The sequence below is a fragment of the Electrophorus electricus genome, chromosome 3, assembly GCF_041902795.1.
Source record: "Electrophorus electricus isolate QZ-2024a chromosome 3, ASM4190279v1, whole genome shotgun sequence".
NCBI lineage: Eukaryota > Metazoa > Chordata > Actinopteri > Gymnotiformes > Gymnotidae > Electrophorus > Electrophorus electricus.
The window spans coordinates 11971256-11983268 of NC_137499.1; the positions used below are offsets into that span (position 1 = coordinate 11971256).

Here is a 12013-nt window from a genome sequence, read left to right on the forward strand (position 1 = left end):
TCGAGGTGCACAACAAACTACCCCCTGCACTGCCGACTACCCCACACACAAAAACATGGGAAATGTGTCAGGTTCCTCAGCAGTCCGAAAGGTACCGTTATAAATGTGGAAGTGATAAACAGAGTTTGCAACAAGGTATGAAACATTTTTTGAAAAATATTGAAAATACTGAAAAATAATCGTAACAACAATAAGAATAAAACACCTTAATATAAAAATATTGAATGTTCAATTTGGCTTTAAATAAGTGCAATAAACATTTCATACTTTTCTTCACTAATGTTTTCATGACTCATGTCTGGTGCTATTTTAGCTTTAACCTGATGAGAGGCTGCAAAAAATCAAAGTGGAGCGAGCGCCGGAGGGCGTGGGCGCTCTGGGTCTTGGACGCGTGCGCAGACTGTCGGTCGCATACCGGGAGCGCCCGTGCTTGCAGCGCTCCTGACGACGCGGGGCCTTTGCTCGAGCGCAAGCCAAAGCCGTCGCGCGGATCTCTCGCCTGGGAGCGCGCGAGAAAATGACCGTTACTCGTCGCCTCAGGACGCCCCTGTGGCTCGCGATCGCCTTGACGCAAGCGTTATTGGTGACGTGCCAGGATGCTCAGAAAGGTGAGTGAAATATTTCGGAATAAATCTAGTTTTCTGTTTGATCCCGAGGAGGTGAAAGAATAAAATACAGAATTACACCGAAAATGAGACGGTAGTTCATACCTGAGCTACCTCACAGTCCCGCTGTTCGCTGACATGAAGAGTCTGTCTGTCTTCTGGTGATTTTGTTGTTTGAGCTTTACTTTTAAACTTTAGTTTTAAAGTTTCCCCCTGCATCTACAGAACAGTGAAATCCACAAATAAAACTCTTTCATGTCTTTTTTTTTTTCTTTTTAGCTGAAAACATACTTTACCGTGTTAACTATATACATTTATTGAGTCATTATTTCTTTACATTAGCGTGTGTGCAGGAGGGGACATGACTGAGTTTTTCCTCACAGGTGTCTTTACAGCAAATGGCTCCTGGTTTTCAAGGCTGGACACATTTTTATGTTCATATTGCTTTGTTTAGAGAAGTTCTAAAAGAAGTCTGTGGTTTTCAGGCTAATATTTTTATTGAAGCTGCCTCATATACACACATCCCATTCAATGTGTGTGTTTGAGATTTTTCTACACAGGAAGATAGTCACACTGGGTCTGACTATGACGCTACACTTCAGGTGCTGATGGTTTTTCTTTTCTATTTTTGTTTACCAGTTTATTTATTTTTATTCCATTTTAAACTTTATAAAGTAGAGCTACCCACTTGCTTCCACTGGCCATGGATTCTGCTGACCCAAGTGTTTATTTGCAAAATCACTTTTGAAACTGTTGAGTCTCCCAGAAATGGTCTCAGAAGATGGTGGTTTGTTCCTTGTTGAGGTGTCCTGGTTTTCAGATTGCCAGGGCTAGTCGGGTGGGAGGCTCTGTGTGGAATGAGAGGTTTCTTATGGCCCTGTGTTTAATGATGTGAGGTTTTCGCTGTGATTAGAGTGGCCCACCAATTTTGGTCAACTCTCTGCCCCAGCACTCTTCCCAAATGGATATGCCCGGCACACCCAACCATGGTGTAACCTTCTTACCGAACATTTATAAGACAGCTATGTGTGAATCTTAAGATAACTCTCCATAGCTTCAGTTTCTGCAGCTCTTTGAATTTTCATTTGGGTTCGGGCTGATCCAGCTTAGTGTTCTTTAGATCTGGTTAGTTGTTTCATGTCCGTGCTTTGTGCTATGCTAGAGCTGTTTCCACTGTCCTCTGTTCAGCGGATAATCCGTACACCCTGGGGTCCCCTGTAGTGAGAAATCAGATAAGCACTAAGCGTCCAGTGTGACCTTTCTCACTAAAGGCACCTGACAGGCTAACATCATGGCCACCAGGACGCCCGTCTTACAACGTTTCAAAAGGGGCAGGGAACTGGCAGCCATGGACCATGGAGTTATACTGTATGTAGACAATTAGGTAGTAGGACAAGTGACAGGCTCTATATAAGAAAGGTTATATCCTGTACATAGCTTATAACCTATATAATGTAAACTCAACAATAGTGTGATATTTACGTGAAAAGTTCCAGATAGAGGGTGTGTCTTTTCTTTATGCCAAAAATAAAACTGGCCTGCAGGCAGAAGTTAAGCTAAACATATAATAGAGGGCTCTGTGGTTTCCCTGAAATAATGTCTGCGCTCTCCCACTAAATTGGTACTTGCAGTTTTCGTTTTCCTCAGCCTGAAAAGATGCCGTTTCAGATATGCTTTTGGCCAACTACAGCAGGTGTTTGGGTTGTTACTGGATGGGATTCAGTGTGTAGTCATGTTATTGGGGCCTCGGGTATTGTTGATGGACAGTATCACACCTTACTACACACAATCAGTATGTTCATAATGGTCACATTAAGGTATTCTTTCCTTTCGTTACCTGGGCAGAAGATTGGATGTTTCAGACTCTTATTAATGGACTGCCATTGCAGTCTCTTATTGCTCTGCTTGGTTCTGGACTGTGGCGGGTCTCTACTGCCATGATGTTACTGTAAACAGTACTGGACATTTCTTGCCGACCGAGTGGGTGGGAGACATTAGTCGCTGGCCCCTCCCCCGCCTCCTGCGCCTCAAACAACCCAGTCTGGCCTCCAGGAACTCCTCACAGCTGCCTCGCTACCACCCAGTCATAAAAGTCCACCTGTAAACAACCGAAATATGACGAACCACCACAGTCCAGAGTTTGTTTGTTGAGAGAGGTGCTAAAAAGTATTTGCCACAAAAGAATCCCTTCCAGTTCAGTTCAGTGAACCTTTATTTCCATTTTACAGGGTTTTTTTGTCTGCAGCATTGAAAATAACAACCAATATATGCATTTATTTTCCAGTCATTCAGTCATAGCCTCACCAGTCACTGCATTATAAAACGGACATCATCGATGTGTGGCCATGCGTGGTGTGTGTTAACCATCCTCTAGCCCTTCAGCAGTGGTCAGTTCCTAACCAAACAACTGCTGTTAGCTAGATATATACCAAGCAGTGACGATGGCCCGGGTAAAAACCCCAGCAACACTGCTGGCATAGCTGGTGAACGTGGAGCAGGTCCACACCTGCTGTCATGCTGCTGCCGCCATGTAATGCCGTGTAGAAAACGCTCTGCCAACTGAATCACATCTGCGATCAGAATCTGACCAGCAATGAAGGAAAGAAACTGATGGGTGAATTGTGCTGTAGCAGGTAAAAAGATTTAAGATATTTAAGATAGAGCGCCTGTAGGATGGCTGTACCCAAAGGCAGCTGATCAGTGAAGGTACAAGACTAGTGTTGGTGAGTGTATAACAGCAAATAAACTCTTACTGGTATACTAAATTAAAACTAAACTAAAAACTAAAATGCATTAACACTAATTTAAAAACCTTAATTGATATAATTCATTTGCTACTGAAGTCCACTGAGATGTTCAGGACACGATACAGTTCTTTATATCCAGAAGTCAACATCAAAGCCTGTTTATGGCTTATCATACTACTGTTTGATGTTAGTGAGACCTCTTAGAGTTTAGTCTCTGCTGAGGTGATCATACATACATGCCGCCATATCAAACATACACTCAGCCAGTGTAGCCTTTGCCCTCACCTGAGCTATTACCTTAATTATCACCTGAGCTTTCAACTGAGCTATCACCTGAGCTGCTATCACCCGAGCTATCACCTGAGCTAATACCTGAGATATCACCTCAGTTATCACCTGAGATGCTATCACCTGAGCTATCACCTGAGATGCTATCACCTGAGCTATCACCTGAGATGCTATCACCTGAGCTATCACCTGAGATGCTATCACCTGAACTAACACCTGAGATGCTATCACCTGAGATGCTAACACCTGAGCTTTCTGGAGCATCAGACAAAAAGTTAAATGTGCTGGGCAATGAGCCAGAGTTCCAGTCAAGCACAGCTTACGTAGTTTAAAAAGAGACTTGGGAAAAGCGAGGCTATCATCATCCTCAGTTCGTGTTTTTATTATGAAACCATGAATTATATGCTTCTGGCATGGGGATGTTTGTGGTGAGTGCACTATAATTGACAAACAGAAGGCCAAAGATGCACTTTCACACAGTGATACTGTGGCACACTTCAGACTGTGTGTCTGACAGCTGCGGACTGTCACAACTGCTTCCTTCATTAACAGGTGATGTTGATTCTTCAGTTAACAGTAATAGTAATGTCTGTTCCAGACAACCTGCTTTTGAGGAGTTTCCTCTCAATCAATCAGTTATAGATGCACACATATGGTTGTCAGGCTTTTTTTTTTTTAAACATGATTCTTGAAAGAAACTGAGTGTGCTGCTCTCATTAGTACAGATGGTCTTCACAGTCCTGCATAGGGAGATGGCTGTGGGAACAATGGTGTACTGATTGAGAAAGATCCAATTTTTGGTGCTGTATAGGGAGCATGGAGTGGAGATTGGAACACAGCCTCCTTGTGGTGCTGTGTAGGGAGAATGGGGTGGTGATTGGGACACAGCCTCCTTGTGGTGCTGTGTAGGGAGAATGGGGTGGTGATTGGGACACAGCCTTCATGCAAAGAAGGATGCTGTTCCTATCTAGGAAGGGGTCTTGATAAGGGAGCATACTGTTCTGGTGCCGTTCCCATTAGAAATGATATTAATGACGCCAGTGCCTCTAACACCTCTCCACTTCTCAACACCATCCGTCACATATCTGCTAGTACACATGTACACACACACAAACACACACACCCCTAAGGTTGACCATCTTCATCATCTACCTACCTTCGACATCAAAATATCCTTGACTATATTTTCAACCAATCAACTACTGAAAGAGGATATTACTCCTAGACCCCGATTACAGACCTTCTGTTACAATAATCCCCATGGTAACCACTAAGGACTGACTCAGCATATATTCACATGACTATCAGCAGAGTAACAGAGTGGCAGAACCAATAGGTGAGACCTGGGCTCTTCACTGCCCCCTCCTGGCTGCCTCCTCTTTCGACAGTGCAGAACCTTACAGTGCTGATTGGGTGGGAAGCCTTGATGTGGTTTCTACGGGGAGGATGGTATCCTGGTTGGAGTCTTGATGTGGTCCTCTGTAGGGAAGACCCTGTCTGGAGCCATATGGCTGACTCAGCAGCTACAGCCGTAAATACAGGGTGTGGCAACACATCAAGAACAAACGACCTTGGATTACTCGCCTCTGTCTAACATACAGTCAGGTGCTGGTTTGCTGGGTTGTATTTTAATATCATCAGTATTTAGATAAGATGACAGGTGGACAGGATGACAATTAGATATTACACCTCTGAGGTGCAGACTGTGGTTGCAATTGACAATATATAGTTTTCTGTAGATAGTATTGCATGTTTTGATTTATTTAATTTGCTATGATATTACAACAGGCCTTCTCCACATTACGTACTATATATTAGATCTTAGTAGTTATTAGATGGACTATGGAGTGTGTGAAAATTCAGATGGCCTGGCAATCCACTGTTCTACCAATTCCTCTGTTTTTAAAATACAGAAAAGAGTGAAGCACTCTGTTATAACAGCTGGATGGCCTTCTACAAAAACTTCACATGCACGGGCATGTGTAACACACATGTTTCATGTTCCACTGAAAGAGGATATTTCAGCTAATCCCTGATTACACACTCTCCTTTTGTACCATAATCCCCAATGACCACTAAGTATAGTAGCTGTAAATAGCTACAGGATCCAGGGTACACGACTGTTGACCACTTCTTCATGGTCCGATGGTATCAGATATGACGTTTTTTCCCCCCTGGAGGATCCACCTTTATCAAAAAGACTTCTCTATTACCTCAGAATTATCAGTGAGAAGTAAATTATTGTTGCCAAATATTATAACCCACAATATTTCCAACCCATTCTTGACATTTACTCTCAGAACTCTGAGATGAATCCTATGCAATACAGTAAACGTTCTCACCTGCGAAATATATGAATATCTTAAGATGACGCTCTTCAAGCAATTTGTCCACTTTTTCTTTTGTCCACGCGAATCTAATGAAGTTCTCTCGCACTACCTCGTCGCAGAGGACACAAAAAGCTGTACGGAGGAAGGCGTAACATACGCGGATAACGACCTCTGGAAACCTGAGCCGTGCCGCATGTGTGTGTGCGATAAGGGCCGGATCATCTGCGAAGAGATACGCTGTGAGGACCTGATGGGTTGCGAGGATTTCTCCATCCCGGAGGGAGAGTGCTGTCCCGTGTGCCAGAAATTTGCCAGCGCTCTCCGACGCATTGGTGAGCAATACGCACAATGCCCTCTAGAGGGCAGCAATGAATTTGGTTTAATAGCACATTGAATGAGTGACTCTAGGTTATGGGAGAAACCTAATATTGTCCACATAACCTGTATTTACTTCAGCGTTTATCATACAGAACTTTGCAGCGGTTAGGCGTGCATCAGTAGGCTGTTCTGTATAAGTGACATTTGTATTTTTTTGACTGATGGAGTGGTACATTTAGTAAACAATACTTAAACGCATTTTGTTTCATTACTTTCAGAGATAATAGGACTCAAGGTACGTGCCACCCTAAAACTTTAGTTTTTATACTCTTTGTATTGTTACATTACTGTCCTTAATGATCACTGAAAATCACTCTTTGGACTCTTTAAGGGGCAAAAGGGAGAACCGGGTGATATTCCTTATGTAAGTATATAGGGGATATTACATTTATATAAGAGGAATATGACCTGGATTTCATAGATTAGTTATGGATCCCTTAACCTTGTCTATGTTTTCTTTCAGATTGTAGGGACGCCTGGAAGGCCTGGACCAATGGTGAGAATATTTCACACACATCTTTTACATTTAATCTTTAGCACTTTGTCTTTCTTATATGGCTTTCTTTTTAACAATAATACGGCTGAATGCTGAACACTTGTGTGTTAATAATTACATCAGATTTTGCTTGTACATGAGTCTTTGTGTGTTGCGCTAAATAGGGTCCCTTAGGGACAGATGGGCGTCCAGGATATCCAGGCATCAAAGGAAGAAAAGTTTGTTCCCACTCCTAAACACACTGCTATTTCACTGAATCATGTGAATGCATAAGATACATGGATCCATTTCTTTTCTTTATCTGTCTATATAAATGATGTTGCTCATTTAATAATGATATTCTGATGACTTCTTTTCTGTGGATAAGGGTGTGGCAGGTCCACCTGGTTTTGATGGGGAACCAGGTGTACCAGGCTTGCCCGGTGAGGCTGGCTCTCCCGGGCCTTCATTACCAGGGGTAAGTGCCTTATCTCTGCCTAATGAATTATTCATGAGGAATTACAAACAAATGCGTATGATTGGAGGAAGTGGTATTATGAAAGGGCTGCAGGCAGAATATAGTTTATCATCTTTAAAGCTTCTAAAATCGTAAATTCATGGCTTTCATTATTTTTTTGGTGAAAAAAAACCCAACAAAGACCTAGCAGTGTTGTTCTGAAACTTCCCCAAGTCATTCCACACCATATTGAACGTGCCTTGACCATTTGCCAAATGCCTGTGGGCAGTGTAGTTTGTGATGGTTTGTTGTATATAGCGTGGAAGTCATGGCTTGGAATGGCAGAACAGGACAGTCACCGTCTAAAGTGGGAAACAGTGGGAAAACCGAGCACAGCTGTCACTTACAGTGGTGCAGACTCAAGCCCGACGCCTGATCACGAAGACATGCTTTATTATTTATCTGCTTTATTTTGTCGTGTATGGCAAGTATTAAGGGACAAAAGAGGCTGCAGTGCAATTTTCAAGGTGCTAATTCCAGCGTATCACTCTACAGAGTGAATTTGCCTCTCGCATGGCCTCAGGATTTCACGATGGGAAGTTGGGAATGCCTGGATTAGTCTCCGGATCACCGGTAAGGCCGGTGTGGATTATTAGAACCTTTTATTATATTTGTAAATAAATTGTAAATAATAAACAAGACTTGTAAAGACATCAAAGAAAGGCTTTCCTTATTAGTTTGTTAATTGGTTATTCATTGGTTATATAATTAGTTTGTTAATTGGTTATTTACTCTGAATCAGGGTGAACCAGGACCAAGGGGACACCCAGGACCAGCAGGGCCCCCAGTAAGTCCCCACCTCCAGACCTATCAGGGCATCTAGGATGCAAAGCAGTTGGCAGTGCAACAATGTTTTCTGTGTCCCCAGGGCGCTACTGGAGCTCAGGGTACCCCAGGAGATGCAGGCGAACCTGGACCCATGGTAAGAGAAGAACTGGATAGAAGCTGATATTTAGCCCATGTGTTGAATAGCTTATATATTGGTGCTTGCTTGGAATGTTACTGAATAAACTAATCCAGTGTGCAAGATCTGTTAAAGAAGAAGGCTGTAAAAAAAGCAGTTAAGCAGTTCTTATGTAGTAAGGAACTGGTTTTGCTGTCCTTACAGGGACCCCATGGCTCTAGAGGTCCAGACGGGGCTCCTGGAAAGCCCGGCCCAGATGTACGTAGTCCAGACAGCTTGCTCACCTACATCTCACTGCACTGATGGACCGTCACTGCACTAATGCCATCTACCTACGTAAGAGTACTGAGGGCATGCATTCTCCCCATAATGCTAGCATGTGTGTGTGTGTGTGTGTGCGTGTGTGTGTGCGTTTTCCTGTCAGGGCGAATCCGGATCTCCGGGGAAGCAAGGAGAAGTCGGATATCCAGGCTCCGTGGTAAATCTCTCCCTCTATTTTACAAGGTTCCCATGCACAGAGCTAACGCATGTGTGCGTACGAACGCTCAGGTCGGATCCTAATTTTATGATGCTTGGTTTCAGGGCGCCAGAGGTTTTCCAGGGTTACCAGGGCAACCAGGAATAAAGGGTCACAGGGTGAGATGGAGTTGGATGCAAGATTGCCAAATTTATGTGGTTACAAATTGTCTTGTGGGTTGATCTAAATTAAAGAAGCAGCCTAAGAAATTTCAGAAAGGAAGCTCTGTGCGTGGTCTTTTACCTCGTGTCAATCAACATGTTGTTTTGACTGAAGAAGCGAAAGCCACTTGTGCAGAAGTTCAAACAGTGATGTCTAATTTTATTATTTCAGGGGCACCCAGGTACACAAGGACCAAGAGGAGAAGCAGGTGCTGTTGGCTCAAAGGTCAGATACACACCACCCATTTTATTACCTACTGTAACATACAGAATGCTTCAGTAATTTATATCACTTGTTCGTCATCTTTGAAAGTTTTAGCAGAGAATATTGGATTTGAGTGCTTATAAGTGGTTGCTTTGTTTTAGGGTGAATCGGGTGTTCCTGGTACTATGGGTCTTGTTGGTCCACCGGTATGTAACCGTGTGATTTTGACTGTCATGAATCAAAATCAGTTCAGACAGTAATATATTAACATTCTTAAGTGGTAATGAACATCGTGTCAGCTTTTATCATGCTAAAATCCATGTAGTAAAAATGAATGTCAGGCTTATTATTATTTTTCACTTTTCTAGGGTCCGGCGGGAATGGCGGGTGAGAGGGGCAGAATCGGTCACACTGGCCCTGTGGTAAGATTACGCTTGTTTTCCGCTACATGTGCTTGTATGTGATTGACACTGGAATCCACAGACGATTAAGCTCGTATATCACTGCCTGTTAAACTGGTCTGTTGGACTTGTATGGCGATTGTCATTGAAAGATGCCCAAGATAAAAAAAAAAAGTTACATGTTTTTCCCCCTAGGGAAAACGTGGCATCTCAGGAAATGTTGGAAAACGGGGAGCACTGGTATGTTAAATGCAGCTTTTGCTCTTTTCGCTGTCTGAGTACTTACTCCATCATACACAAAACCCATTAACTCACATTAAAACCAAAGGACACCGCAACATCAGTTGTAGTTAGTGTGGAGTTATTAGTTTTGTATTCTTCACAGGGGCCCATGGGTATCACTGGAGCTCCTGGGTTTCCTGGTGGACCAGGCATGAAGGTTAGCCTGACTGTTTGTTTTATAAAGGCACAGTAATTCGTCATTCCTCAGTCCAATCAACATGCCAGCTAAAGTTCTGAAAATTCCATTTAATTGTGGTTAATAACATACACTGAAAGAGCAACTGGTGCGATGTGTATGGTCAGGCATGATATTGGTTGCTGTCATGCTACAGGGCCAACCAGGGGCAACAGGACCTCGAGGTCCGGGTGGGCTCCAGGGCCCTAGAGGAGAGCCAGGACGTCAGGGCCTATCTGGAGCTCAGGGAAACCAGGTTTGCCTTCACTTGCCTGTCCTTGTCAGCACCGCTGTATGTATTATGACACGGTGACAAGCGTGACATACGTGCGTGTTGTCATTCCCAGGGGCCATCAGGCATGGACGGTGCCCCTGGTGCCAGAGGGTCATCAGTGAGTCCCAGCCTCTCATCCATCAAGGCTGTCACTGTTGTCACTTTAAAATTCACACCAATTAAACTTCTGAATGTCCAAGTGTTGCGCAGTAATGCTTTGCTTGTCAGTTCCGTTGAGTATGTGGTATGCAGTGGATTTTTTTGCTACTTGTTGTAGGGTGTGCCTGGCGTGCAGGGGCCGGTCGGACTGATTGGACAGCCTGGTCCTCCTGGACCACAGGGAACGACAGGACCTTCCGGGATCAAAGGTCAAGTGGTAATGACACACTCTTTAAAAGAATATGTAACTTTTTTTTAAGGGTATGTCATCCATACCTCTCAGTGCTGAGATCTATTCATATTTTTCTAAAAATATAATTTCTTCAATGATTTACAGGCCAAATTTGGCAGCATGTATGACTTAAGATCCTGCATCTGTTTATATTTGTGCACTTATAGGGTGACTTGGGTTCCCCGGGTTTCAAAGGAGAACCTGGATTAAAAGGAGAACCTGTAAGTTTTTAAAACACTTGCTAAATCTAATGAGCTCTTCTTTAATGTGCACAATTCCCATTCTAGGTGTAGGTGTAGGTGTGTACATGAATAAATGCGATTCTAGATCAGTAGTGCATCAGTTCTCTCTGACTCCACTGTGACCTGGCTCATTACTCTTTTGATTAAGCTCACGTTTTTTCCCAGGGACTAACTGGAGCTCACGGAGAGGTTGGACCAATGGGGGAGGAAGGGAAGCGTGGGCCGCGAGGCGATCCTGGCGCTCTCGGCCCTCCGGGGCCAGCTGGAGAGAGAGTAAGGTCCAAATTCAGCTGACTTACCATAAGCAACTTCTGCTATATCAAGGCATTATGGACTGTGCATCGTTACATGTGGGCTTTTGTTGAATTTCGTGAAGTTGTTCTTTTGGTCAATGTTTTGGTCAATGTTTTTAGGGAGCCCCAGGAAATCGCGGCTTCCCAGGTGCCGATGGGTTACCTGGACCGAAGGTATGCAAAGATTCTCTTCTTTTTAGCACGTAAAACTGCCCTTCTGCTTTTGTTGTCCTGCGGTATTTCAGATTGCTCTTTTATGGTTCTCATCACCAGGGTGCTCAAGGAGAGCGTGGCGGCCTTGGCTCTGCAGGGACGAAAGGTGCAAGCGGCGATCCTGGTCGCCTCGGTGAACCTGGCATTCCAGGAGCAAGGGTAAGAAAGCGCCTGTGAGACCTGCGCTTCGCAGGCAAGTGGGAGCTGTGTAAGAATGGTGCTTTGCATCAGTGAGCCTGTGTTTGTTCCCAAAGTGTGTCATCGTTATGCATCACGCTTATACTCTTTACCCTTTCTCAAGGGTCTGACTGGTATTCTTGGACTCCAAGGACCAGAAGGAAAAATTGGACATCAGGTAATTCATTTCACCATATTGAAGAAAAATATATGAGCTAACCTCATCACTAATTATTTCAGAAACTAAGATATGACTGTAGTGGCCTTTAACAGAGAAAACATTCTTCATGAAAGGATGATCTTTATTTGTAATGGCAAGGGCTGAGTAATTTCAAGAAATTAATGCATTGTAACCTGGATGACTGAAACATTTTAATGTCGTAATTAGGTAAAAATCCTTCATTCATATGCATGAGTTATGATTAGCATGACTCTGGA

The 12013-nt window shown here is 43.6% G+C and overlaps 1 protein-coding gene across 2 annotated transcripts in view; it reads left to right on the forward strand.

The window, feature by feature from the left end:
• The window catches only part of col5a2b (collagen, type V, alpha 2b), a 21152-nt gene continuing 9139 nt past the window's right edge, over positions 1 to 12013 (forward strand). The window contains exons 1-27 of one of the 2 annotated variants that reach the window (XM_081710319.1): positions 1 to 135; positions 314 to 608; positions 6066 to 6302; positions 6567 to 6583; positions 6680 to 6712; positions 6812 to 6844; positions 7009 to 7062; positions 7212 to 7301; positions 7836 to 7913; positions 8083 to 8127; positions 8209 to 8262; positions 8449 to 8502; positions 8669 to 8722; positions 8827 to 8880; positions 9095 to 9148; positions 9289 to 9333; positions 9496 to 9549; positions 9724 to 9768; positions 9914 to 9967; positions 10143 to 10241; positions 10333 to 10377; positions 10537 to 10635; positions 10818 to 10871; positions 11058 to 11165; positions 11306 to 11359; positions 11459 to 11557; positions 11700 to 11753. In XM_081710319.1, coding sequence (XP_081566445.1) covers positions 518 to 608; positions 6066 to 6302; positions 6567 to 6583; positions 6680 to 6712; positions 6812 to 6844; positions 7009 to 7062; positions 7212 to 7301; positions 7836 to 7913; positions 8083 to 8127; positions 8209 to 8262; positions 8449 to 8502; positions 8669 to 8722; positions 8827 to 8880; positions 9095 to 9148; positions 9289 to 9333; positions 9496 to 9549; positions 9724 to 9768; positions 9914 to 9967; positions 10143 to 10241; positions 10333 to 10377; positions 10537 to 10635; positions 10818 to 10871; positions 11058 to 11165; positions 11306 to 11359; positions 11459 to 11557; positions 11700 to 11753 — 1758 coding nt within the window. In that variant the 5' untranslated portion in view covers positions 1 to 135; positions 314 to 517. The remainder of the gene's footprint in view (positions 136 to 313; positions 609 to 6065; positions 6303 to 6566; positions 6584 to 6679; positions 6713 to 6811; positions 6845 to 7008; positions 7063 to 7211; positions 7302 to 7835; positions 7914 to 8082; positions 8128 to 8208; positions 8263 to 8448; positions 8503 to 8668; positions 8723 to 8826; positions 8881 to 9094; positions 9149 to 9288; positions 9334 to 9495; positions 9550 to 9723; positions 9769 to 9913; positions 9968 to 10142; positions 10242 to 10332; positions 10378 to 10536; positions 10636 to 10817; positions 10872 to 11057; positions 11166 to 11305; positions 11360 to 11458; positions 11558 to 11699; positions 11754 to 12013) is intronic. The other variant, XM_035527285.2, reaches the window with a different exon arrangement.